Raw genomic sequence first — 22851 nt, 5'->3', positions numbered from 1 at the left:
TTACTTTTATCAGGTGAAAGTCCATAAAGCTACATGAACTGCCATGAACTGCCCTGACATCTGAGCTGATGCAGGAATTTAGGCCAGCAGATAAGCACCCAGCCAAAAGTTGTTGGTAATTCAGTTTTCCCACTAAAATATCTAGTGTGGGTCTTTAAGAAGTAAAATGAGATTTAAAAAGAACAATTAGCAAATTATTGCACCTATGCAAGAGAGCGAGGGTGACTTAAGAACTCATAGGGAAGGGAAGGTACAGAAACTTTTGCAAGGGATGGAGACTTTCCCTAGCACCTCTGAGTGGAAGGGGAAACTCACATTAACACACGGACTTAGAGCAAACCCAGCACAGTCCAGCTAAGCACTCAATTCACCCAGGCCTCTTGCTAATTCCTGCCAAGTCCTGCATCCCCTGTTCTTGCAACACCTGATCAGTTGGATCTGTCTGCCTGCAAAAGTGTCACAGTTCAGGAGAGACAGTGGGATAAGGCCAGACTGAGCAAGCTGAGAACAACCTTGAGGGTCCTTTCCCAGACATGCTCTGCTGTTTCTCAGAGCACCTATGGACCTTCTGGGGCAGCAGTTCCTCCTAGTGGAGTCAGACATAACAAAACAAGAGCTTGTGCATGCCAGCTTCCAGCAGTAGTTTGGGTGATCTTCTTTGGTCATTACAAGTGCAAGGACTAGTTGCCAGGTTGCACTAACCTATACTCAGCCTCTGCTCTGTCACAATTTGGGAAGCCATTCCCCAGAGACCCTCTCAAGTTCTTAATTTCTCTTCTCTGCCTGCTTTTCTCAATTGTTTTCTCCTCTAGAGAAAACTCCTCTCCTTGAAGAGGTCAGAGTCCCAAGGTCTCATCCACTTTTCTTATGTCTTTGTCTACTGTGATGTCTGGAGACCTTTCTGCCCATGCTAGATGGATATTTTACACTTTCCTCTCTTGTGAGGCCAGACACCCCTAGGGAGAGAGACTGAGGCATTTAATTGCTGTGCACTTTCTGTATGTCCTTTGGCAAGTCACATGCAGCGCAAACTCTACCAGTGTCAGGAAGATTTCAGGAACAATCAAGGATGGCTCACATCACTGAGAGTTTGCACAATTGATACTGAAGAATTAAAATCCTAAATGGCACTGAAGATGCTCCCATGAGAGGGAATTACTGTGAGCGCCTCAGTACAAGAATGCACCCTTGGTGTGATCTCTTTAACAATTAACTGTAGGGTAAACAAAACAAGATTTATGAGCACATTATAAATTTCTTAGCCTCTGTTGGCCTCTGCAGTTGTTTGAGATAAGGCGTCTTCAATGACCAATTAATAGCAATAAAAGTCTTAGTTTCATAACACAGGGCAATGTAACAAATGATTGATCAGTAACACTGACTAACTCAGCCATGTGACCTAAAACCTGCTCCTGACTAACACAGCCCTGAGTATATAACTCGAACTCTGGCAGCCAGACTCACCCTCTCCTGAACTGCAGAAACAAATGGAGCTCCTGGGAGCAGCCACTGTTGTCCTTCTGATTTGCATTGCTTGCCTGCTCTCCCTTGCATCATGGAAAGGGAAGTCTGGAAAGGGGAAGATGCCTCCAGGACCAACTCCCCTTCCCATTCTAGGTAACTTGCTGCATGTGAGACCAAATAACTTGACCAAAACCCTTGAGAAGGTAAGGCCACTTTCTTTTCCTCTCTTTCTTCTGTGGATGAGAAACGTGTGGCACCTGCGCATGGGGACAACCTCTGGCTATAGCTTGATGAATTGCAATCCCAGAGGAGCAGCAGAGTCATGGGGATTGCAGCTGCTCCCCCTTGTCGCTGTTGCCCTGGTTGTTCAGGGCTGGATAGCTGGGACTCCTCTCTGTAGCCACATTTATCACGAGAGGACCAAATCTCGATGTTGCTGGTGTGTGAGGCTCACTGCCTGCAGTGGGATGCAGCAGCAAGGACACTTTTCAGCTCTTCCTTCCTATTTGCTACATGGTTGTGTTCTCTCTTGCATTTTTACAGCTCAGTGAAGAGTATGGACCAGTGTTCACAGTGCACCTGGGCTCTGACCCAGTGGTGGTGCTGCACGGACACGATGTGGTGAAAGAAGCTTTGGTTGATCGTGCGGATGAGTTTGCTGCCAGAGGACACATGCCAATAGGAGAGAGGGCCAACAATGGATTAGGTCTGTTTGCTGACTGACCTCCTTCTGAGAAGGGAAGGGCTGTGAGGATGTGTTCAGCAGATTAGAGCTGGAATGTACCATGCACGAGGGAGACTGCAGGGTGTGGGTGCATCCCACCTGGAGAAGGGAAGGCAAAGTGGGCTGTAGTTCCTGGCTTCCACCACCCAAAGGGGGAGAGGTATCAGAGAAGTGGAGCCAGTTGTTCTCAGAGATGGGCTGGGAAGGGGCAAGGGGCAACAGCCCCCAGCTGCAGCAAGGGAAGCTGTGAGTGGATATGAGTGATCAATTATTCACAAGGAGGTTGGGTATGTAGTGGAGAAGGCCAGAAGCAGACAGTTGGACTACAGAACCTCCAGAGATTGCCTCCAAACCACAGGACTCTGTGACACTACCATGTCAGTGCTCTCCAGGGACAGGATTCTCTGTCACTGTGAGCCACCGTTCATCCCACACCCAGCATGCCCAAACCAGGTCTTCCCTCTTCCTTCTTTCTCTGCAGGGATTGTTTTCAGCAACAACGAGCCGTGGTTACAAGTCCGGCGGTTTGCTCTCACCACTCTGCGGAACTTTGGAATGGGGAAGAGGAGCATCGAAGAGAGGATACAGGAGGAATCTGACTACTTGCTGGAAGAGATAAACAAAACAAAGGGTATGGTCCATTTTTAATATATCTTAGGTTTGAAAAAAATTTACTGTAGTAGGGGAGCTCATGTCTTTAGCAAAGAACTGAAGTTCCTATGGATTTGGTCCATGCATCAGATACCCCTCATTACAAAGGTGTAAATAATTTCATGATCATGTACTGTTCTCTTTGGAGGACCCTTCTGTGTCACTCAGAGACTGTGATCTGATATTTCCACTAACAACCAGAGTTCAGATTACCCACAGTAGCCATAAGTAAATATAGTTTTGTGAGGTTTTTTTATAGCTGTAACTTTTCTGAAATCACAGGAACACCTTTTGACCCAACCTTCATGCTGAGCTGTTCTGTCTCCAATGTCATATGCTCCATCGTCTTTGGGAAACGGTATGATTACAAAGACAAGAAGTTCCTGGCTCTGATGAACAACATGAACAACATCTTTGAGATTACGAACTCCCATTGGGGACAGGTACATTCAGTAGCCATTTCACAGTGGCAACATTCTCCCAGAGGAGCAGGAGGCCTCCCTCCCAATGAAGTTCCATTTCAGTCTTCTAATTAGGAGCCCATCAATGCTCTGCTGCACAGAAGGGATTTCATTTGAGAGCAAGAAGCACCCTCACCAATGGAATTGGCTTTGCTAAGTGCAGCTTCCCATTAGTCCTGAACACCCTTCTTCTCCAACTCTAAGGTTCCTACTACCACTAAGCAAGCCCCTACAGCCCTGCCAGACTGCCCAGGCTCATAGTCCTTCTGCTTGGCTCAGTTGACAGGATTGTGATCTTCCTTGGTTTTTTTGTTAACATCAAAGGATGCGTTAATGGTCATACTAGCAACCTTCCTGTTTCTTTCCTTCTAGCTCTACCAGATGTTCTCAAAGATCATGGATTACTTGCCTGGCCCACATAACAAAATATTTGAAGAATTTGATGCTCTCAAAGCCTTTGTGGCAGAGGAGGTGAAGTTGCACCAAGCCTCCCTAGATCCCAACTCCCCTCAGGATTTCATCGACTGTTTCCTCAGCAAAATGCAGGAGGTAAGGAGACAGCATACAGCACCAGCTCATCCCCAAACACACCTATGCTGAGTCTGTTCCCTCTCATAAGTAACACAGACATTGGGATGACCCCTTCCCTGTCAGCTGTGCAATGGAAGACATATCCCAGATATTGCCTGTGCCAGAGCTTATAGTTCTGGGTGTGCATGCTCCCCAGCCCCCACTACCTGCAGCTGCTTGGACAGGGAGAGCTTCATCTGCTCTCGCCATAACACAGGACATTTTCACTCTAGTCTTGCACTTCTTTCACTGGAAAGCAGTTGGTATAGCAAGGGTAAACAAGCACTTGAGTACCATTCGATGCTCAACTTGAAAGAAGGTTGATCAAGGCAGTTTGAGTTTACTGCTCAAGGTAGCATTGCTGTGCCCCAGATGGTGCTGCACTTTAACACAAAAATGCAAAAGCTCTAGGTGAAAAGAAAGGCCAGGGATGACATGAGAAAGGGCCACATTTCTCAGCTTAGCCAGAGAAACAACCCAGCCTTTTCCCTAGGAGAAAGATCGTCCGGATTCCAGTTTCCACCTGAAGAACCTGATAACAAGCACCTTTGACTTGTTTATTGCTGGAACTGAGACAACAAGCACCACCATACGATATGGGCTTCTGCTGCTTCTCAAACATCCAAAGATACAAGGTACCAGTTTGTGATCTCTTCCTTTCTAGCATTTTCCCTGGGCTGGGCACATGCCTAATGCCACATCCTTCTCCCAGCTTTTCCTCTCTCTCTCTCTCTCTTTTATCCAAGTGGACAAAGTCCTTACACTGTCATTCCTCATGGTGGCCAATGGAGGCCCCTCAGCCCCACTGGTATCATCATCAGCTACAGTCCCTTCACAGCCTGGCACCTGACTGTGTCCACACCTTTATCTCCCAGTACTCCTGTTTAGCCAAGTCAATAGGAAAACTTTCTTTGCATGGGCAGCAGTGGAACTGTGTTCTAGTGAACACCAAAACCAACATCAATGCCCCTGCCATCTGCGATTTGTAAACAGCTTAGGGCAACCTATTTATGTAGGTTTGGTTATATTTACCCATTTTATGGTTTGTGCCTCTCATGACAGAGAAAGTTCAAGAAGAGATTGACCAAGTAATAGGACGATCACGAAAACCGTGTGTGGCTGACCGGACCCAGATGCCCTACACAGATGCGGTGGTCCATGAAATCCAGCGCTTCATCTCTCTTATCCCCCTGGCTCTCCCTCACACTGTGACCAAAGACACCTCCTTCAGAGAGTACATCATTCCTAAGGTTAGTGGGCAAGCTCCCTTAAGTTCAGCACGAGGTGGCAGCACATTTGCCCTTAGGCTGTTACAGCCAGAAGCCAGAACTGTTGTGGCTTGACCTTGTTTTCACCCAGACCTAGTTGAAGGTTTTATCCTCAGGCTTCTGTAGCTCATTTGCACTCCCTTGTTGACACTCCATGGGCCAAGACTAGAACAGTAGTGCTGACCAACACATTTGTTCCCTTGCTTTACCTATCTGTGGAAGCACAGTGGGTTCACAAAAACCCAGAGCAGCAAAGTCATGGAGCTGCTCACCACCATCCAGGACAGCCTATGCACATGCTTGGGAGCAAAGTCAGTTGCTGGTTATTGAGCACAGAAAGCCCCTGAGCCACAAAGTGCTGGAGGGTATGTTTCCATTCAATGGAACAAGCAAAACCTGTTTGCTCTGTTCTCACATACTTCCTGAGGCAGTCTCTGCTGGCCACTGCCAGAGGCAGGCTGGTGGGTTACAGCAGCCCATGGCTTGGCCTGGCCCACTGCAGCAATGCTTGTTGCTCTTCTGGGTGACTGTAAACAGCAGCACATGTGCTGTTGGCATTGTGATTTCCAGCTGTCTGTGTAAAATCACAAGGCAGGATCCAGAGAACTGCTCAACTTCCAGCAAAGAGCTCTTCTGTCATCACTGCCGATTAATCCAGCCCCCATCAATGCCTGGTCAGGAAGAGGATTGTGGCAGGAGAAATCTGTCAGGGGAGGGGAAGTGAGCTTCATTTCCACAACCTTGTGTGCTTTCGCTTTTTGAGGCTCACAGAAAAGAAGGGACATGGTGCCTCTACAAGTTCATTATTGTGAAACACTAAGAAAGAGGAAGAATTAGCTCTGATGTCCCCTGATGACCAGAGCAAGGTGAGGATAAATGTTCTGGAAGTGAGAGGGAACATTAAGGAAGAGCAGCCAACAACTGTCACTGCTGTGACATCCACTAGGGTCTCCCTAACGCTGCCTCCCCAAAAGAAGGGTCCCCAAAGGGAAACCAAAGGCACTGGTAGGGCTATACTGGGAATCTCAGTTTTAACTTGGCAGGCAGTCAAATTGAGTGATCTAAGTTACCTCCCCTTCACGTTCTGCTCTTCTTGTGTTACTTCAGGGAACCACAATTTATCCTGTCCTCAGTTCTGTCCTCCATGACAGTAAAGAGTTTGCAAATCCATATGAGTTCAACCCTGAACATTTCTTGAACAAGAATGGCACCTTTAAGAAGAGCAACTTCTTCATGCCCTTCTCAGCAGGTAAAGCACAGGCTTTCTCTTTTTCTCTGTCTGTCAGCCTTCTCCTCTGGTGACTACCCGGCCTTTCCCTGTAACACACACTGCCTCTTCTCAACATGGTCCCACTGGGGCTTCCTCGGGGCTCACTGCTCTCTGGATGACTCTTCCCTGCTGCTCCCATCTCCAGTGGCATGTCCCACCTTGTTCAGACCTGAAGGCTTCCCAAATTTCCTACTAGGAGTTGCCAATGTAATGATGTGAATGGGATCCACTGACACTTTCTAAAATACCTGTCACCTTCCTATACAACCACCAAAGTCATCCTGAACCAACCTTCTTTCAGTGGTAGCTCCGCTTTTTCCCAGCACCTCTACATGCAACCACTCACCTAAAAATAACCTCAGCCTTCCACTTTTTCACCTGTGCTTTATGTCCCCTTGCTCTCTCTCATCTTCACTCCTGTGATGTTCTGTCCGTGTCTGAGACTTCTCCTACTCCTGTCTTCCTTCATACACCCATCCAAACTGCCAAGGGTACTTTCTTCTCTTGAAAATGTGCTTAGTAAATCTTGACAGTCATCTCACTGCTGTGGCTGTGGGTAGTAAACAAAGCTGTGCAACACATCTGCTTAGTACAAACTCTGGTCTACTTAGAAACACCTACTGAGTGCTGGTTTGTGCTTCCACTTTCAGGAAAGCGAATATGCCCTGGAGAGGGCTTGGCACGAATGGAGATATTCTTACTCATAGCCACCATCTTGCAGAACTTTACCTTGAAGTCTGTTGTCGACCCCCAGGAGCTCAGCATAACCCCAACACTGAGTGGGGCAAGCAACATACCTCCTGCCTACCAGCTCTGTGCTCTCCCCCGCTGAAAAGCACTAAACCAATCTCTACAGCATCCTCAGCCTGGCTATTCCTTTACATCTCCTTTACTGAAACCAACAGCAGGAGCATTGGCCCACCTTGCCCAGATTCCAGGAAGGCAGTCCAAACATAGATATATGCACAGAGTAGACAGCTTTGAAACCTCCACCCCATCACAGGAGGCTCTGGGTGACATTGCAGCCCCTTGCACTGACACTCAGTCATGAGATCATTGAGCACAGTGGCTGCATCAATCAGCTGCTTTTCTCACACACACAGATCCCATGGCTGCTCCATGTGTGTACTTTAACAAACCAATAAAGGAAAATCTCTTTATGAGCATTTGAGCTGTTATTTAATTTGGGTTGGGGCAGTGCCCACATCTGCTGCTACACTGCAGAGTAGGTCTGCAGTGCCTGTGGCCAGCACCCTCTGGGAGTGGCTGTTCCTCCCAGGCAGGGGTCCTTCCTTGTTCATCTGCTGTGCTCACTGCTGCTGCCTGCAAGGATCTGAGCAGTTGCAACAGACCACCAGTCAGGAAGGCTCATGGTGTTAGAGGGGAAGAGAGTCCTGCAGCCTGAGGGCTTTCTGCCAAATGAAAAGAATGCCTTCCTGTTTTTTGAAGGTTGAGGCAAAGGAACTCAGTTACCTGGGACTGCAACCAACTCTCTGGCTGCTCTTTTCTACCATCAGTATCACTGCAGGGATTTAGATGTTCTTTATTAAAATGAATTAATGTAGGAGAACAGCAAAACCATCTCTTTCAGAGAACTTGGGGTACTCCAGTGGAATCTGATTTTGCTTCTACATCTCAGAGGCACGATTGCAAACAAGTTCTTTCTCCATCCAATTACTTTTAGTCTCTATAGAATTTCATGTAGGCACAAAAAGAAAACTCTCTTGTTCATAAACTGCAACTGTGTGACCCCTGATGTCCAGGAAAAGGGTTGTGTCTTGTTGTTATTTCTGGTTGTTATTTCTGGCCCCAGATACAATTTTGTGCTTTTCTTTCAGTTAGAGACTGGATGGTTTTCATAAAAATATTCCACCACAGGCGACTCTCTTCTGGGCTCCTTTGTTCTCATGGGCCTTGGCTGTGTCTGGATGTTCAGTTTGAGGTGTTTGTCTTGATCTTCATTTACATAGATACTTGTTGTCCCCTGCATCATGGTCATATAGAAGTCCTAGAAGCAAAATATAATTTCTTTGATTGGTTGTCACAAGGTACTCGAAAACCAAGTGAGTACTGCAGAGAATACAGTATGCAAGAATTCCCACCTCCCTTTGAAAATGTTTAGCATTATTTTGAAGGAAATATCCTATCTGCCCACGTCAGGTCCATCCCTCCTTCCCCCTCCGTTTTTTGCCCACGAAGGCTGCAGTGCTAATGCCTGTGTATTCTAAAACAATGGCAAACCATTGCTGACCTCTCATCTGGGATTGCATCAAATGGACAGACATGCAACCAGAAACAGCAGTCATGTAGGAGACACAGGCAAGCCTGGGGAGGAGGTTATGACGAGCTTTCTATTAGTCTAGGGCTACCCTTAAAGCCAGTCCTGTGATCAGTAACTCAGCAGCATGTGTGCTATGTTGACAAATTAACAGATGGCTTACGTCTGGAGGTCTGGGAGGGGATGATTCATATTCGTGTCCTTCCTGCCGGCTGGGATGTTGATTCGTCTGAAGCAATGAACAAAACAGTGACAAACAACATCTATCAACAAGTCACAAACAACTGCATGAGAAGCACAGGGCAGTGAGAAAATGTTCTGTTAGTAAACAACTCCAGAACGCAGGACGTACTCGGGGGATAAATAACCACACAGGGGATAATATTTGGTATAATATCCAACATATTTTAAGCTGGATGCCAAAACACTCCTTCATTTGGAACAATTATAGGGTCCACTTGACACCTGCCCATGAGAATGACCTTGCAAAGGGGAAATCAATGCCTGACTGTTGCCTTATTAGAACATCCAAAATCTATCTGGTCTTTTAACATAGGGGAAAACCTTTGCTTTCACATTTAAACTTGAGAGAAGAGGAGAAGAGAGGAGAGAAAAAAGAAAAAGAAGGAAAGGGAAAGAAGTTGACCAACAACAACTACAGGGAAATCGTCTCCCTCAGTATTGTTACCTTACTTGCTAAAGTAAGAAAACAAAGATCCAAGAATGCAAAAAAGCTGGTTAAAAACATCTGTAAACTGGTAGGGAAAGAAAAGGGACCTTTTAAGTGGAACTGTCAATGTCTGGCTGCCAGAATGCTTCACAGTATTCTTCCTCTGTGGGCAGGTTGACTGTCTCTCTGGTGGTGCAGATGATTTTTTCACCTCAGAGGAAAAAATATGATGCTACAGAAACTCCTAACTCTGGAAACCCCAGCACTGTGGATGTAGGCAGAGCATGAAGACCCACCCCATGGGCTCAAACAGAGGAAGCAAGTGATCAAACTAAACATACTACGAAACACCTTGGCAATGTTTCTGGAGCCAAATAATACCATTTGTACTGAGAGGATGATTTCCTGTAGGAAATGAGAGAGAAATCCACTGAAGAACAATGGTGATAGCTTGTGGATTTTTAATTTCCTGCTATTTAAACAGACCACTTGGCAGTGCCCTTTCAGTATTTGAACATGAATTTCTGTTTTATCCTCATGAACCCTTCAAATTCTAGGCTGAGGTCCAGCCTTTGAGAGACAGTGCAGAAACAATTGGAAAGTCAAGAGATGTGGTCCTGAACTTCCCAAGAGCTGAAAAGGGTGTTGAATCAGGTTTCTGATATGGAGATCTAGGCTTAGAAGCAGCAAGACACCCAGGAGATGGAAGGTAGTCACCTGATTCCAGCTGTAGTTCTTCCACCGGAGAATACAGACCACTGCCAAGATGACAGCAAGGACCAAGGCCAGAATGCTGGGTATTCCTGTGGCTACTCCAACCACCCATGGTTCATACTAACTTACAAAGAAAGATAGCCCAGTCAAATGCATGCAGTGTGGTCCTTTACAACAGAGTTAGTAGCCGAGTGAGTGGCTACCATAAAACAGCAAGAAAAGCCAATGTGAGGAATAAACCTGAAGCCCTGGATCAAAACAGTAGCTTCCAGCCCAGCTGTACTGTGAACTGGGGTGGACAGGGGAAGCAGAGGTTTGATTGCAGAGGGAAAAAATTCCATGTAATCAATTGCCTTAAACAATGAAATATACTCTTACCCCAGAAGAGCAATCTGGCTGGACAGTTGCATTTCCAGATGTCTGCGCAGAATTCTAGAAATACATGGTTATAGAACATATACAAAAGAGTGTTTCATACAAAGCAAGCAAGGGGAGAGTGAGCAGCTGCAAGACTCCAACAACAGCATGTTGTAACATGGTCAGTAACACATGGAACACCCAGCCACGCTCCAAGGTCATGGCCTGTACTTGCCAGTCATAAGCAAGAACCAAAATTCTGCTCCTTCCAACAATGTCTCTGGCTGAAGGGAAGGAATATATGCTTTTCCTCAAAAAGGGGCCTGAGGCTGAAAAAAAAGCATATACAAAGCCTGTACAAGAGAAAAGTACAAATATACCCTAGAGAAAGTTTGACTCGGAAAAGCAGCACAAAGGGGAGTGGGAAGCCCCAGAAAAGATGTGTTTTTGTAACAGTCTGCTCTCTGTCCTTCCCATGGCGCTGAAGGCAACTGCCTGCACGGCCTTGCCTAGATGCATGTGCAGGGCTCTAGCAAACCTCGTGTGCCCTAACACAAAACCCTCTGGCATTTTCTACCCATTGCAAAATGTCACACTCAGCTCCAAATTATGAGGCAGCTCCAGCAAAAAGGAAGTCCACCACACAGGCAGTGATGACAGCAGGTGCCTCTCTTCTCCCGTCTCCCAGACTGACCCACCACCTCAAGCTGACATTGCTGCAGCTGAGAGCTGCAGGACCCAACATCCACCCCAGACAGCCCTGGGGAGAGGGCTCTGGGAACAGGCCAGAGGTCGAGAGCTGAACATGTTCCCTCAAAGGCCACAGGCCAGATGGGTCTTCTCTGGACCCTGCAGATAACAGATGCTTGACAAAGAATAGCCATGATCAATACCCACATCTACAGTCATCTTTCAGCAACTCAGCAGTCAGAAAATTGCCTTTCCGCATTCTGGGGCAGGCTGTGGCTGGACTGATTGTACACAATGACTATGATTCAGCAGAAAAAAGCAACCGACTGATTCCTGGCTGGATAACAAAGCAGTGAAATGCCATTGAACCCTGACTGGGAGGATGCAAAACCAGAAAGGGTCTGTGCATCAGAACAGAGACTACATTTCACAATATAGCAAGCAGGAAGGTAGGATTAGAAATACCAGTTGTTTGCAGGCCCACAACTTCTGGTGGAGAAAGAAGAACCTTGTGTCTTTTACCAAAGAATTGGCTATGACATGTATCTTAAATGAGTGTCAGGACATGTAAAGGACCGTCTGGTAACTGCTGTGATGGCTGGTGCCCTGCTCCCCTCACCATCCCCTCTCCCACTGTGAGAAAACAGAAATGAAATCTGAAACAACACTCACATTCCCTTTGGTGAAAGGAGCAGGAAAGAAGTTCTGTTGCATTACAGTAGGCTTAGCAAAATAACTTCTAGTTGGATTTGATAATTTTTAAATAAACAGGAAAACAGGCACAAATGCAGGAATCTGGGTACTTTAAGACTCTCACCTTTCTTTATTGCTACAAAATACCATCAGCATCATTAGGACAGTCTGTCAGAAGATCCACATCAACACTCACTCATAAAAGCAGAAATTTCTCTTCCAGAATTCCACCCCCCGCTCCTACAGATAACGTGATGGTGTGCAGCTAGCTGATCTTCACCTTAAGCAGTGTATTTACCAAATTTACTGTTGGACTGTAAAACCATGAGAATGACTCTGATGTCTCCTGTAGAGAAATAAAACAAAACCAAACAAAACCCCCAAACAAAACAAAACAAAGCAAACAACAAAAGCAAACCAAATCAATCAATCAATCAAACAAACAAACAAAAAAGAAAATCAGAACTGAATATTAGCAATTGGGAGATGCTTCTGGCCAGGTATGGAATGGGGAGGGGTGCTTCTGAAGTGACTGGAAATGATAACATGAGAATATAGTAATTTGAGCTGAACAGGGCAGGCACGCTAGTTACTCCAGAGAAAACAAAAACTCTGTCATGCTGTTGAAGATATGAGGAAACATGAACTGGTTTGCCTGAATCGTTTATACCATGTAAGGCCTCTGAGTAGTCAGGGGCCTTATTGTTTAATTACACTGGCATTTATGCCAACAGCTCCCGAGTGAGAAAGGGTAAGGCTGTGTAACCCCACTGCAGTTTGGGAGCTGGAGTACAACAGTAGCTTGTAAACCAGCAAGGACTTGCACCTGCAACCTTTGAGTCACAAACTAATCTCATGTGTCTGCTTCTGTAGATTCAAGGACAGATGAAAATGACAGAAACATATTAACTCCTCGCTGACCAGATTGTTCCCACACATAGAAAGGGAAGTATTCAGAAGAATCTCTGTTGGATGTGCTGTCTGTCAGTTAGATGGGATATAAAGACTCTGCCATCCGGGAGGAATGTAAAAAGACGCTTGGAGACAGTTGAAGGCTGCTCTCAGCTTCTTTTGCTGGTGCAGCATTACTGCTGGAAGCAATACTGGGCACATTATATGGGGAGCTCTATGGGCAGCTGGGGCTGCCTGCAGGGATCAGTGCTAGTGATGGGAATAGTACTGAGAAGAAGCTTAGCTTCAGGCATGGGTTATCAGGAAAAGCAGTTGCAGGACCCTCTCCTATAATCCAGGGCCAATTAATATGCACTTCTGTATGAAACAGCTCCTTTAAGACACTTACGTGAGAACACCAGTCAGTCCCAGAAACGTGTAAGAATTAAATAAACTGAAGAGAAAGAGCAAAGCTGCTGAGGTCTCCCTTGCAGCTGAGATTGGTGCTCTGCAAAGTGTCAGGAAAAGGGCAAAAGACCTTTGCTTTGCATCCACAAAAAGCCAGCAGAGAGGGAGCTGGCAGAAAGCTGTCCTTTTTCTGCCTGCAGAAGTTCTGTTGCCATGCACTGAGGAGGGAGAGCCTGGTTGTTCAAAGCAGGAGGTCAGTGCAGTGAAAGCTTGTCAATAGCAGGTTGTGGAGAAAAAAGGCTCAAGATGCGAGTCGTGAGAGATTTGGATCAGTCCAAGTCCTGTAGTCTAGGAGCGGGGCACAGCACTATGTGTTGAGGACCATAATCCACAACAAAGTCAAAGAGGGGGTGAGATTACCAAAAGATCCAGAATTTATCCTCCCATTACAGATACCAGCTGGAGGTTTGTTTAGAAATGTGGCCTTTATATGCAAGCAATGAACACTGTACTGAAAGTTTAACCTTTGAACAGCTGAGCTACGGGACTGCAGATGTTGTGAAATGCCTCTTGGCATGCAGACACAGCTAGCAATCGGCCACTGAGTGGAAAGGATCTCTTTCAAACTCTACTTAGAGGTGCAGGTACTGCTGCATCCAGGCTGCCAACTGGGAATGAAATATAGCAGACATTTCTCACCCAGATTTCATACTGTGCCTTCCTTGGACTTACTCACTAAACCACAGCTTTGTGAATAGCTGATTTGTTAATTTGAGCTTGGATTTTCATACCTGCCCCTTCTCTGAAACTGTAAATTTATTTCTTTCTTCTTGGCTAAAGACAGTGCACTTAATGAACTTCATTATTATTTCTAGGGCTGTGCCTGCAAGTTAAGTGAAAGTTTGAATAGAAAGAGCCACATCAATAATATATTTACATATGGTCACCTTTCTCAGGTCAAGTTCTTTGTGAAACTACATTTGTGTATGCAATGGAATAGGTCTGTTACTCACAATAACCTGATTGGTAGCCCTTGATTTGAGAAGAAATGTTTCTCCTGGCTTATTCTGTCACCAGGGTTAAATACTTAGTTTCTTAAGGTGGGACACAAGAAGATAGACCATATAACTCCTTACTTAAAGGAAAAACCTAGTTCTGCCCTTAAATCTCTAACAGCTGACTTGCAGGGCAGTGGGTATTTGTGCTCTCTTCTGACTTGAATTACAAAATTCAAGATTTGGGACATCCTAAGAGTTCATATTTGGAAACTGAAGTGTCTAACCTGCTAGCAAGCAAATATAGAAAGCCATAGCAAGACACTGAAAAATAGGCTGTTTCTTTCAGTTGTCCCATGGTTTAAAGCCAGTGTCTCAAGTTACTTGCAAAAATGGATCAGTATACAAGTTTGTATTTAGCCTCATCAGGAGAGACATGAAGATTACGATTGACCTCCAATTTAGTTACTTAAAAAAAGAAAGCAGAGGATGTTTCTAATCCTCCTGATTAAAACTCCTGACCATTGCTCTGAAATTTCTAAATGTAAAGTGAATGTAATTAAATATTGTGAGATCTTTCTATGCCTGCACTGCTCCTGCTTTTGCTCACAGATTGCCCTGACTACTCCACAGTAAGTTTTAAGGGGCTCTGAGTACCAGTTACTCTGATATGAGTCAGGTAGGTTTCCCGACAGCATTGACCGCCTGCCAAGAGCACATCTTGGGTGAGAGAAAACCTTTTACTGCAGCTGAGGGAAAAACTAAACACTGCAACCCTTCCCTCTCCCTTCTTGCCATTCAGTAACTCAGAGCATCCTGCAGACCTGCAAAGAAAAGGAGACCACAAGGAGACAGGCCTCTTCCCCAGCCAAGTCCATATCACTGGAACCCTGCATCTCAGTGCAGAGAGCCTCTCATGGAAGGGAGGGGAGTTGGATGAATGCAATTAACACACACGGCATGATCAGGTGCTCTAGATTTACATCTCAGTTTTAACACAGATGCTTCCACCTCTCAGCATCAACTGTCCAACATACAGATAATACTCCCTTTCCCCTAGCTTTTCTTGCACTTGTTCAAACTGTGATTGCTGATGGTCAGGGACCACTCCCTCTTTGGTGCCTATACAGCTCCATGGGTAACAACTCACCAGTTCTTGGATGGAGCTGGCACAGGCCATTCACTGAGTAAGGCTGAGGAAGAGAGACAAAGGGAGATCCCAAAGGGACCAATAGGGGGAACTGAGAGAAGACCAACAGAGGTTAGAGAGATCAAAGCCATTAATATATTATTTCTGCTTGTATGCCATTAACAAGTAACTTTGTGCTGCACTTCCATAAGTCTTCTGTTGATCAGTGAATGCTCATGGAATTAGTTCATTATTACATTTCAGAGGAGAATGTTGCTTTAGCCCAGAGTCAGCTAGGTGCTGGGAGGAGGGAGGTTTCACTCTCAGCCACTCTCACCTGGCCATTTTTAAACAGATACCAGTGTGTTTCAGCTCCCAGGACAAGAAATCTCCTGAAGGGTCCACTTCATGATTCAGGGCATCAGTGTCCTCTTTGCTCCAACTGCCCTAAGACCAGGCAATACCACCAGGACAGAAAAGCTGGGGCAGATGTTAAAATCCAAGCAGATATCTGAACCTATCTGTTGCACCATAAGGAAATGCACAGCAAACAATCAGCTTGACTGATCTGGTCAGGGCAGAGAATGGGAGGGTTAAACACCCCAGGGAGCTTTTCAACCGATAGATAACCGGTTCAGTGGCCTCACCTCTTCTGCTCTCTGATGTCCTCATCCTCTCATTACTTCCATCCAAACAAAGCCAGCCAACTCCTACTCACCATTTTGCTCTTCTCCCCGAGAAATCCCTGCATGCAGTAACAGCAGACTGCCCAATGCCAGGGTTAGTGCTCGTTTTAAGATGAGTTTCTCTTCCTCCTAATACACAAACTGTGGACCTGTAAAGAGGAAGAGATGATGGCATTTCTCTTGGGCTGACTCAGACAACCTGGCTGGGTCCCAGCACACCTGACAGAGCCAAGTCCCTGCCAGGAGCAGGGTCTGGCATGCACCTGGGAAGCTGGGCTTCAGGGCACTGGAAACTCCACCTCTTCTCTGCCAGATACATGGCAAATAAGAGCTCCTGGCTCCAAGAGTGTGCCACAGATCAGCTTGAGGGGAATCCTGCTTTTGGTTTCTAAGGCTAGCACCTTATCTGCCAGAGCACCTGCTGGAAATGTCAGAACAAAGTGAAGGATTTCTGCTGGCTTAATGCTGAGACCAACAAGCCTGTCTGGTCTGAGGCATCGTTCTTTGTCTGAAATGAGTTGTGCCACTGGGTACTTGCGTTTTTAAAGGATGAAGAATCTTCTGGCAGACAATGGATATGCCCTTTATCAACTCACACACAGTGACTGGATGGTCTTTGGGCACTTTCTGGAAAATTAAGTCCTGTTTATATAAGTAAGTAGAGAAAAAAAGGACCAGCCCTGTCACAGCACTGGTGGCAGACAGTGTGGAAAGAGATATTAAGGGAACATGATAGTTGAACAGTAGAGAAACAACAAACCTGCAAAAGATCTTTACACACACAATAGATACATCATGCACACAGTAAGAACCTATCTCGCTGTAACCGCAAATGTCTCTGTGTTTCTTTAACAGCTGTGACTCCAGTTCATATCCCACCTTCTATTTTACCTCCCATTTCCTACCAGCTTCACTTGGGCTGCATCATTTCTAATGTTTCAACGTTGCTTTGCTTTGTAACTATCCATATGACTGAAGACTCATGGGTGTCATTTTGGAAATCATGTCTACCTACTGTCTTGACTGTCAGCCTCTAGGTTCATTCCAGGGTCATACTGTGCCATGGTACTCTGATGCAGGAGGCTACACGGGGATGCTTATTCCTTACTTGATATCCGTTGCTGCTTTGCCTTTGGGAACAGCTGGGAGGAAATTCAGTCACCATGAAGGTTTGGGTAGCTTTGACACACCACAGGAAATGTTCTAGGTGGTAGGTCACAGATGAACTAGGTATGTGTTGGGGAAAGAACACAGACATGGTTCTTAGCAAGCAGGGTAGACATCAAGCACTAGACAGAAAGAGGAAGAAAAGCATTTTAGGTTCTACCTATCGGCATTTGGCTGCTATGGTGCATGGACCACAACTTTGCAATACGGAACATCTGCCTCATGCTCATCCTGCTGTCCTTTGCACAGGAGTTTCATGTCTCTTGTCTTTGGGACCTGCTGATGAAGGCCATAGCCTGTAGTGTAGCAAATGAGCCTCATCCTTTGAGGTATACTTATGGACTAATTACCAGATCTCTAATGTTTATCACTGCAGATCTGTATCTCAGCCCACTAAAGTGTAAGTGCGCAACACGAACCAACGATGTAGCTCTTTGGCTGAACAACTTGTTTCTCTGCCCCACTTACTAATGCTCTCTTGATTGCAAAAGGGAGACAAGCCTAAAGGCTCACAGGAAAGCACTTCCTGCAGAGAGTAAATCCCACCTGGTATTAGCAGAAGACACAAACAACAGCTGGCAGAACAAGGAATATAGTAACAAATGTCCTCCCCTTGAAGAAGTGGAAAATGCATGCATACAACAGAATGTGCAACTGAATCCACAGTCTTTAATGAATGCAGAGACTCACTCACTCGTTCTGGGCACAGGTACATTTATGATTGCCCCCACACCCTCCTCTCCTTCCCCTCTAAAAAATTATTTTAGTTAGTGAAATGTAAAAACCACACAAAGACCAGAATACATACACACACATCAGAGGGTCTGACATTTTTTTTCTTAAGAAAATTTCACACGTTTAGAATTATTGACTGCTAGGTCCAGTCAGTACAGCAGAAATATTCTACATAGATCATTGGTTGAAATGCACAGTACAACAGTTGTGAGCACACTGTCACAAGAGACACCTGGATGAATGCTAATGAGTCTAGTACATCTGTCAAACCACATTGCAAGCATCTGAAACAAACCAGTCTGGGGTAGATGGGAAATTACCAGAACAACGAACAGAGATGTTAAAGCACATGTCTACAGCTCCTACAGTCACTTTTCCCTAGAGCCATTGCTGCCACTACAGGGTCAGGAAACTTGAACTGCTGCTTGCCACCTGAAACTTTGCTTCTGTTTCAGAGGCACTGATGTCACATTTTATTTCCAGACCTGAGTCACTGTAATTTTGCTTGAACTGGAGCAAGGAAAAGAAGGATAAACACACACCTCGTCTAGCAGTGCTCACTTCCCCAGACCTGCATGGTCAAACAGCTTGAGATCAGAGGTCTTGCCTGTAAGAAGGCCTCAAAATTTGAAAAAAAGAAACAAAGCAGAGCTAAAAAAACCCCAAAACACAAACAAAAAACCAAAACCAAAACAGAGATAACGTGATTTTATACAGCCTGCAATAAAGCTATAGTCAGTGGTACAGTATTGTTCACTTTACACTTATTAAGGCTTTGACTACTGGTCTTCTACATGCACATTTTATATACATATAATCTTCCATGTGTGTGTATAAATTACTTTACTTTTCTTGTTCTAAGCAAGAAAATATTTTCATGCATTTGCTTCTCCTAGTATTCACAATACTTGGACCATATCCTGTTCAAGGATTTCTGGAGAGGGCTGAGTCTATTTATTATCCATCTGAAAATGCCCTCATCTCCAGGAATGTCGTTTGTGCCTGACAGTGGCGCTGGCCCCATACTTCTCCACAGTGGTACACCACAAAGGAGGTGTCATCTCGGAGCCTGACAGCACATTGGTTATGTAAACATAGTAATCCTTGGATTATAAATACTTTATTAAAGCTAACACACCTCAGCTTTTAGCTCATAATTGCCCGTGAGTGCCTTAATGAAACATTCAGAATAAAGTCTTTTTTTTAACTTCCATATCAACAGTTCAATTACGGTGGTTCCCCCAAAAGCAGAGTTTTCCCTACTTTTTTCCCAAAGAAGTGTCAAGCTACCTTTTAATTCTTCAAGCCTGTGGTAGCTTCCATGAGCAAACAAGAGCAGGTCTGAGCCTTATAGCCCAAAGTGCTCTAAGTCACCGTCTCACTTGCACCCTTGCCATGAAATTAAGAGACTGGGCCATGCACCAGTGACGAACGAGGAGGAAGCAGAAACCAGAAGAGCTCTTCTGTTCCTAGTCCCGTGCCTGCAGGTTGCATATGTTTGACAGGTTCCCACAGCTCACCAGAGCTGACCCGTAGCATGGCCTGTGTCCCTCTGCCTCAGGGACACCCAGGCTCCCTCTGCCCCAGCATTCCCTTCAGTGACATACTCCAGCTAGCAGATGCTGCAGAGCACTCCTACGTTGTGGTGGGCAGCCCTGGGGAGAGCAGCTCAGCTGTGAAAAGGAAGGGCTCACAGGGAAATGGTAGTAAGCAAAGGAAGCAGTGAAAAGAAGGCTGAGAAAGCAGGCAGGGGTGGAGTGAGGAGGAGAGAGATCCCTTATTTAAGATAAGGCCTGGACTGCTGCCACAGCTCTCTGAGCTGCTTTCCCTGGTGGTGTAACTGGAGCATGCTGTCAGTGTTCCTGTTACTAAGCTTTGCCACCATCACAGAGTCATGCTTTGCATTCCACCACAGCATTTCCATATCAGCCACCACCTTTCCCTTGGGCACTACATCGAAGTACCTCCATTCAATGTACATCACGACAATTACCACTAATCAGACACTGGGCCTGTCTCATTTACTGGGATCTAAGTAGCTAGCAGCTCTAAAAAAATTGTCCCTGTCCCCTGCCTTGCTCTCCACTCAACAATAAGCAAGACAATAAATAGAAGGGACAGAAGGAGTGATGGATGTCCAGCCATCTGGTTGTTCTCTTATTGCACAGAGTATTTTAGGCTGGTAGGGGAGAGTGGGTGGCTCAAAAAGTCCTTTGAAGAAATCCTACTGGGTATCTGTCCACATCACCTGCATCAGAAAATATGTTCAGACAGCTCATGTGGGTGATTGGGAATTATCACCTAGAAACAAGATATGCAACAGACGAAGGCTTTTCTCAATTCAAGTTCAGTCTTACTCAGCCTCATGGCAAGTTGTGCAAAATACAATGTTTATGCCCTGGCAGGTATGATTAGAAGACAATTTTTTGGTCCTGGGTATGTTAACAAGAAAGGGTCATGCTAATAATTGCAGAGGCAAACCTTTGAGACTGGATTTAGTTTTAGTTACAGAAAATACTGTACACTTCTTTTGGCCAGGTGCACAGAAGCTTAAAAAAAAAAAAAGGACAAAGATCACAGTTAAATGTCTCAATCTTCATATGGGGAATGTCTGTGAGGAGCAGTCAAACTACTTTCTCATGTGCAATGCATCCTGAAATTTGGTACTTGTGTATCGGGCATGAAAGCCTTTCTTGTTGATGGTGTCATCTGTATGGAATCGAATCATGATGGAATCCCCTGCAGAGTAGATTTCTTCCAGAGGCTGCAGAAAAGGAAAGAAGACAGTACATAGTGGTCAAGTCTACAGACTAAATAACTGCACTATGATAATAGAGTTTAAGCTCACAGTGAAGACAGATTGGTCAGTAAATGTGCAGACTGAGTGCTCAGTACCTCCTGCCCTGATCTGCCTTTCCATGCATATTTTCCTTGCTCTTTATGTTTGAATACTGATGCCAGTCCAATCTACAATCTCAGTTCTTCCAGTTATTTTTTTCACAGGACTTTCTGGATATTCTTGTTCCAGTTTTCAGGTTTACTCTAATTTGCCATTATCTTTTCAGGAAATGACACAATACAAACTGGACCCTGTTTGGCAGCTGAGGCTCTCCCAGGGTTCATTAGCAGCAAAACGACTTAGGTACTTATATTTCATGACAACTCTGGTTATCTCCCACACTGCTGTGAGCTGCTACAATGTCCCTGTGCTTCTCTGCAGGACCAACACTTTCCCAGCCATTCTTCATTTGTCAGTGTGCAGGTAGGTACATTACTACTCTGCTGCCCTGAACTTTTTCACAGTGAGCTGCTATGCCTTTGTTTATATTCCAGACCATTTCCCCAGTTTGTGAGGACTTCTTCCATACCTACTCCCTGATTGTCTCTCTTTAAATTCAATAAGAACCTTCTCCATTTCATTGCTGAAGTCCTAGAGAAATCAAACACAGACCCTCTGATTTTAAAAACCACACACCATCACTCATGCTAGAGTCACTCCTGTTAATGGGGTTGCAGGTAACAGTTTAGGAGACAGCAATGCCATTCTAGAGTCAACAAGCAGCTCTGTAAGTCCCTCCACTGTTCCCCCTTGGCATAGCATGGCCACAACGTAACCTGGCTTCAGGCAGCAAGTGACTGAAACTGCCCTTTGGAAGCTGTTTCTCACATTTACACATCACTTTTGTGGCAGGGCTGGGGCACAGCAGTGCAGCAGTCTTGTGCTGCTGTACATGGTCCTGGGCTAAAAAGGGACTATCCGTCAGCACCATTTTCCAGCCAGCTCTGTGCATCAGATAAAATGGCTGTGATCTCCAGCCAAAGGGGAAGAAACAAAACCCAGTCAAAAAGGATTCTCATTACCAGTTTGTGACAGCTGCCCCTCTCCAGAAGTGGTATGACAGTATTCTTCCTTGCCACCCCCAGTGATCCCTAAGAAATCACCACCATCATGGCTTACCCCTGAGCCACAGAAGCGTCCCAGACGGGGTGCAGTGCTGTCGTAACCATCATAAATCTCCATGTAGTCGTACCCACAGTCAGCCTCCTCCTCAATCTCGAATATCTGGAATATTAGCTCCACCCCATAACCATCTTCAGCTACAATCACCCATTCACAGTTGGCTTGACCTGGGTAGTTGTTGTCCCCAAACTGAGCATGGGAATATAGCTCCTTAGTTCGTACTTCAGCCTTTAGGAGCCCACCACACTCTGAAGGAAGAAAAGGGCACAAAACAGTCTCTCAAAGGCCTTACCTCACAAGAAAGACTCATCCCACTTTTGGGCCGGTCATGAGCAGAAAAGACCTCCAGCTTGAAGTACAGTAGGGAAGGTAATTAAACACTGCACCAAACTACCATAAATAGTGGTTGTTCACCACAGTGAATTCTCCAGTCACCCATGAATCCATAGACCCACAGAGCTAAGAGGAACTTGGTCCTTTTGGTACAGAACACGCATGGAAAGAGGTGACCAGTTTAAACTGGCAGGATGGGGTTCTTGACACATTATACTCTGGGAAAATGTATTGTTTTAGAAAGCAACTGCTTTGTTCTTTGCACTTGTCCTGTAGCTGAAATTCTGACCCCAAGTATTTTGTCAGCAGGAAGTTGAAGCACATCAAAAAACTGGGGAGCAAAACAATCCTTTTCTGCCCACACAATACACAAAAGTAGCCCTGTGTTTGTGCAGAAGGGGTATACTTTAACACAGAGTTTTCCTGCAGCCAATGAGGAAGATGCCTCTTCACCAGTCTCTCATGCACTGCCACTCAGAGCACATTTCACCTGTTTACAGTGGCAGGGATTTCAAAGAAGTGAATGTTGGTACAACACGCCCACCTCTGGGCTGCCACAGATAAGAGGATCAAGCTGTGTCTGTCCACAGCACAGCTCTGCTTCTACCATAATCAATCTCATGTGGGCCTGTTTTGTGTGTGGGCCAGTACGTGGACTAAACTGCACCACCTCCTTTTCTGATGGTTGATGTGGAACAGAAGGCATTGTTGCTCAATCAAACACCTCCAATTTAAA

The 22851-nt window shown here is 45.5% G+C and overlaps 2 protein-coding genes and 1 long non-coding RNA gene across 3 annotated transcripts in view; 1 reads left to right on the top strand and 2 right to left on the bottom strand.

The window, feature by feature from the left end:
* Window positions 1-1467: 1467 nt before the first annotated feature.
* On the top strand, window positions 1468-7524 carry LOC120325366 (cytochrome P450 2C19-like). The gene is made up of 9 exons (XM_039377876.1): window positions 1468-1667; window positions 2008-2170; window positions 2670-2819; window positions 3122-3282; window positions 3673-3849; window positions 4364-4505; window positions 4933-5120; window positions 6246-6387; window positions 7059-7524. Exons 1-9 carry the CDS (start codon window positions 1488-1490, stop codon window positions 7238-7240), a joined length of 1485 nt encoding a protein of 494 aa, XP_039233810.1. The 5' UTR covers window positions 1468-1487; the 3' UTR covers window positions 7241-7524.
* Window positions 7525-7842: 318 nt separating this feature from the next.
* Window positions 7843-15434, bottom strand: LOC113987713. Its single transcript, XR_003540628.2, has 3 exons — window positions 15255-15434; window positions 8850-8915; window positions 7843-8416 (listed from the first exon to the last, which is right to left on the bottom strand). It is a non-coding gene; the product is annotated as an uncharacterized LOC113987713 (long non-coding RNA).
* A 2303-nt stretch (window positions 15435-17737) lies between these two features.
* TLL2 (tolloid like 2) overlaps window positions 17738-22851 on the bottom strand; it is a 90894-nt gene continuing 85780 nt past the window's right edge. Inside the window, exons 20-21 of the mRNA XM_027719388.2 lie at window positions 21780-22030; window positions 17738-20585 (exon numbers count right to left, since the gene is read on the bottom strand). Of these exons, the coding sequence (XP_027575189.1) occupies window positions 20451-20585; window positions 21780-22030 (386 nt within the window). The 3' untranslated portion in view covers window positions 17738-20450. The remainder of the gene's footprint in view (window positions 20586-21779; window positions 22031-22851) is intronic.

The sequence above is a fragment of the Pipra filicauda genome, unplaced genomic scaffold (assembly GCF_003945595.2).
Source record: "Pipra filicauda isolate LSUMZ 115617 unplaced genomic scaffold, ASM394559v2 scaffold96_size2947999_pilon, whole genome shotgun sequence".
In the NCBI taxonomy this organism is placed as follows: Eukaryota; Metazoa; Chordata; class Aves; order Passeriformes; family Pipridae; genus Pipra; species Pipra filicauda.
Note: the sequence above shows the minus strand (reverse complement) of the source record. Positions and strands in the feature narration are given on the sequence as shown.

Coding starts and splice junctions, on each gene's coding strand:
- LOC120325366 (XM_039377876.1), top strand. CDS start 1,488: ATGGAGCTCCTGGGAGCAGCCACTGTTGTCCTTCTGATTTGCATTGCT. Junction 4,506..4,932: donor CAAACATCCAAAGATACAAG/GTACCAGTTTGT, acceptor CTCTCATGACAG/AGAAAGTTCAAGAAGAGATT. Junction 6,388..7,058: donor CTTCATGCCCTTCTCAGCAG/GTAAAGCACAGG, acceptor TTCCACTTTCAG/GAAAGCGAATATGCCCTGGA.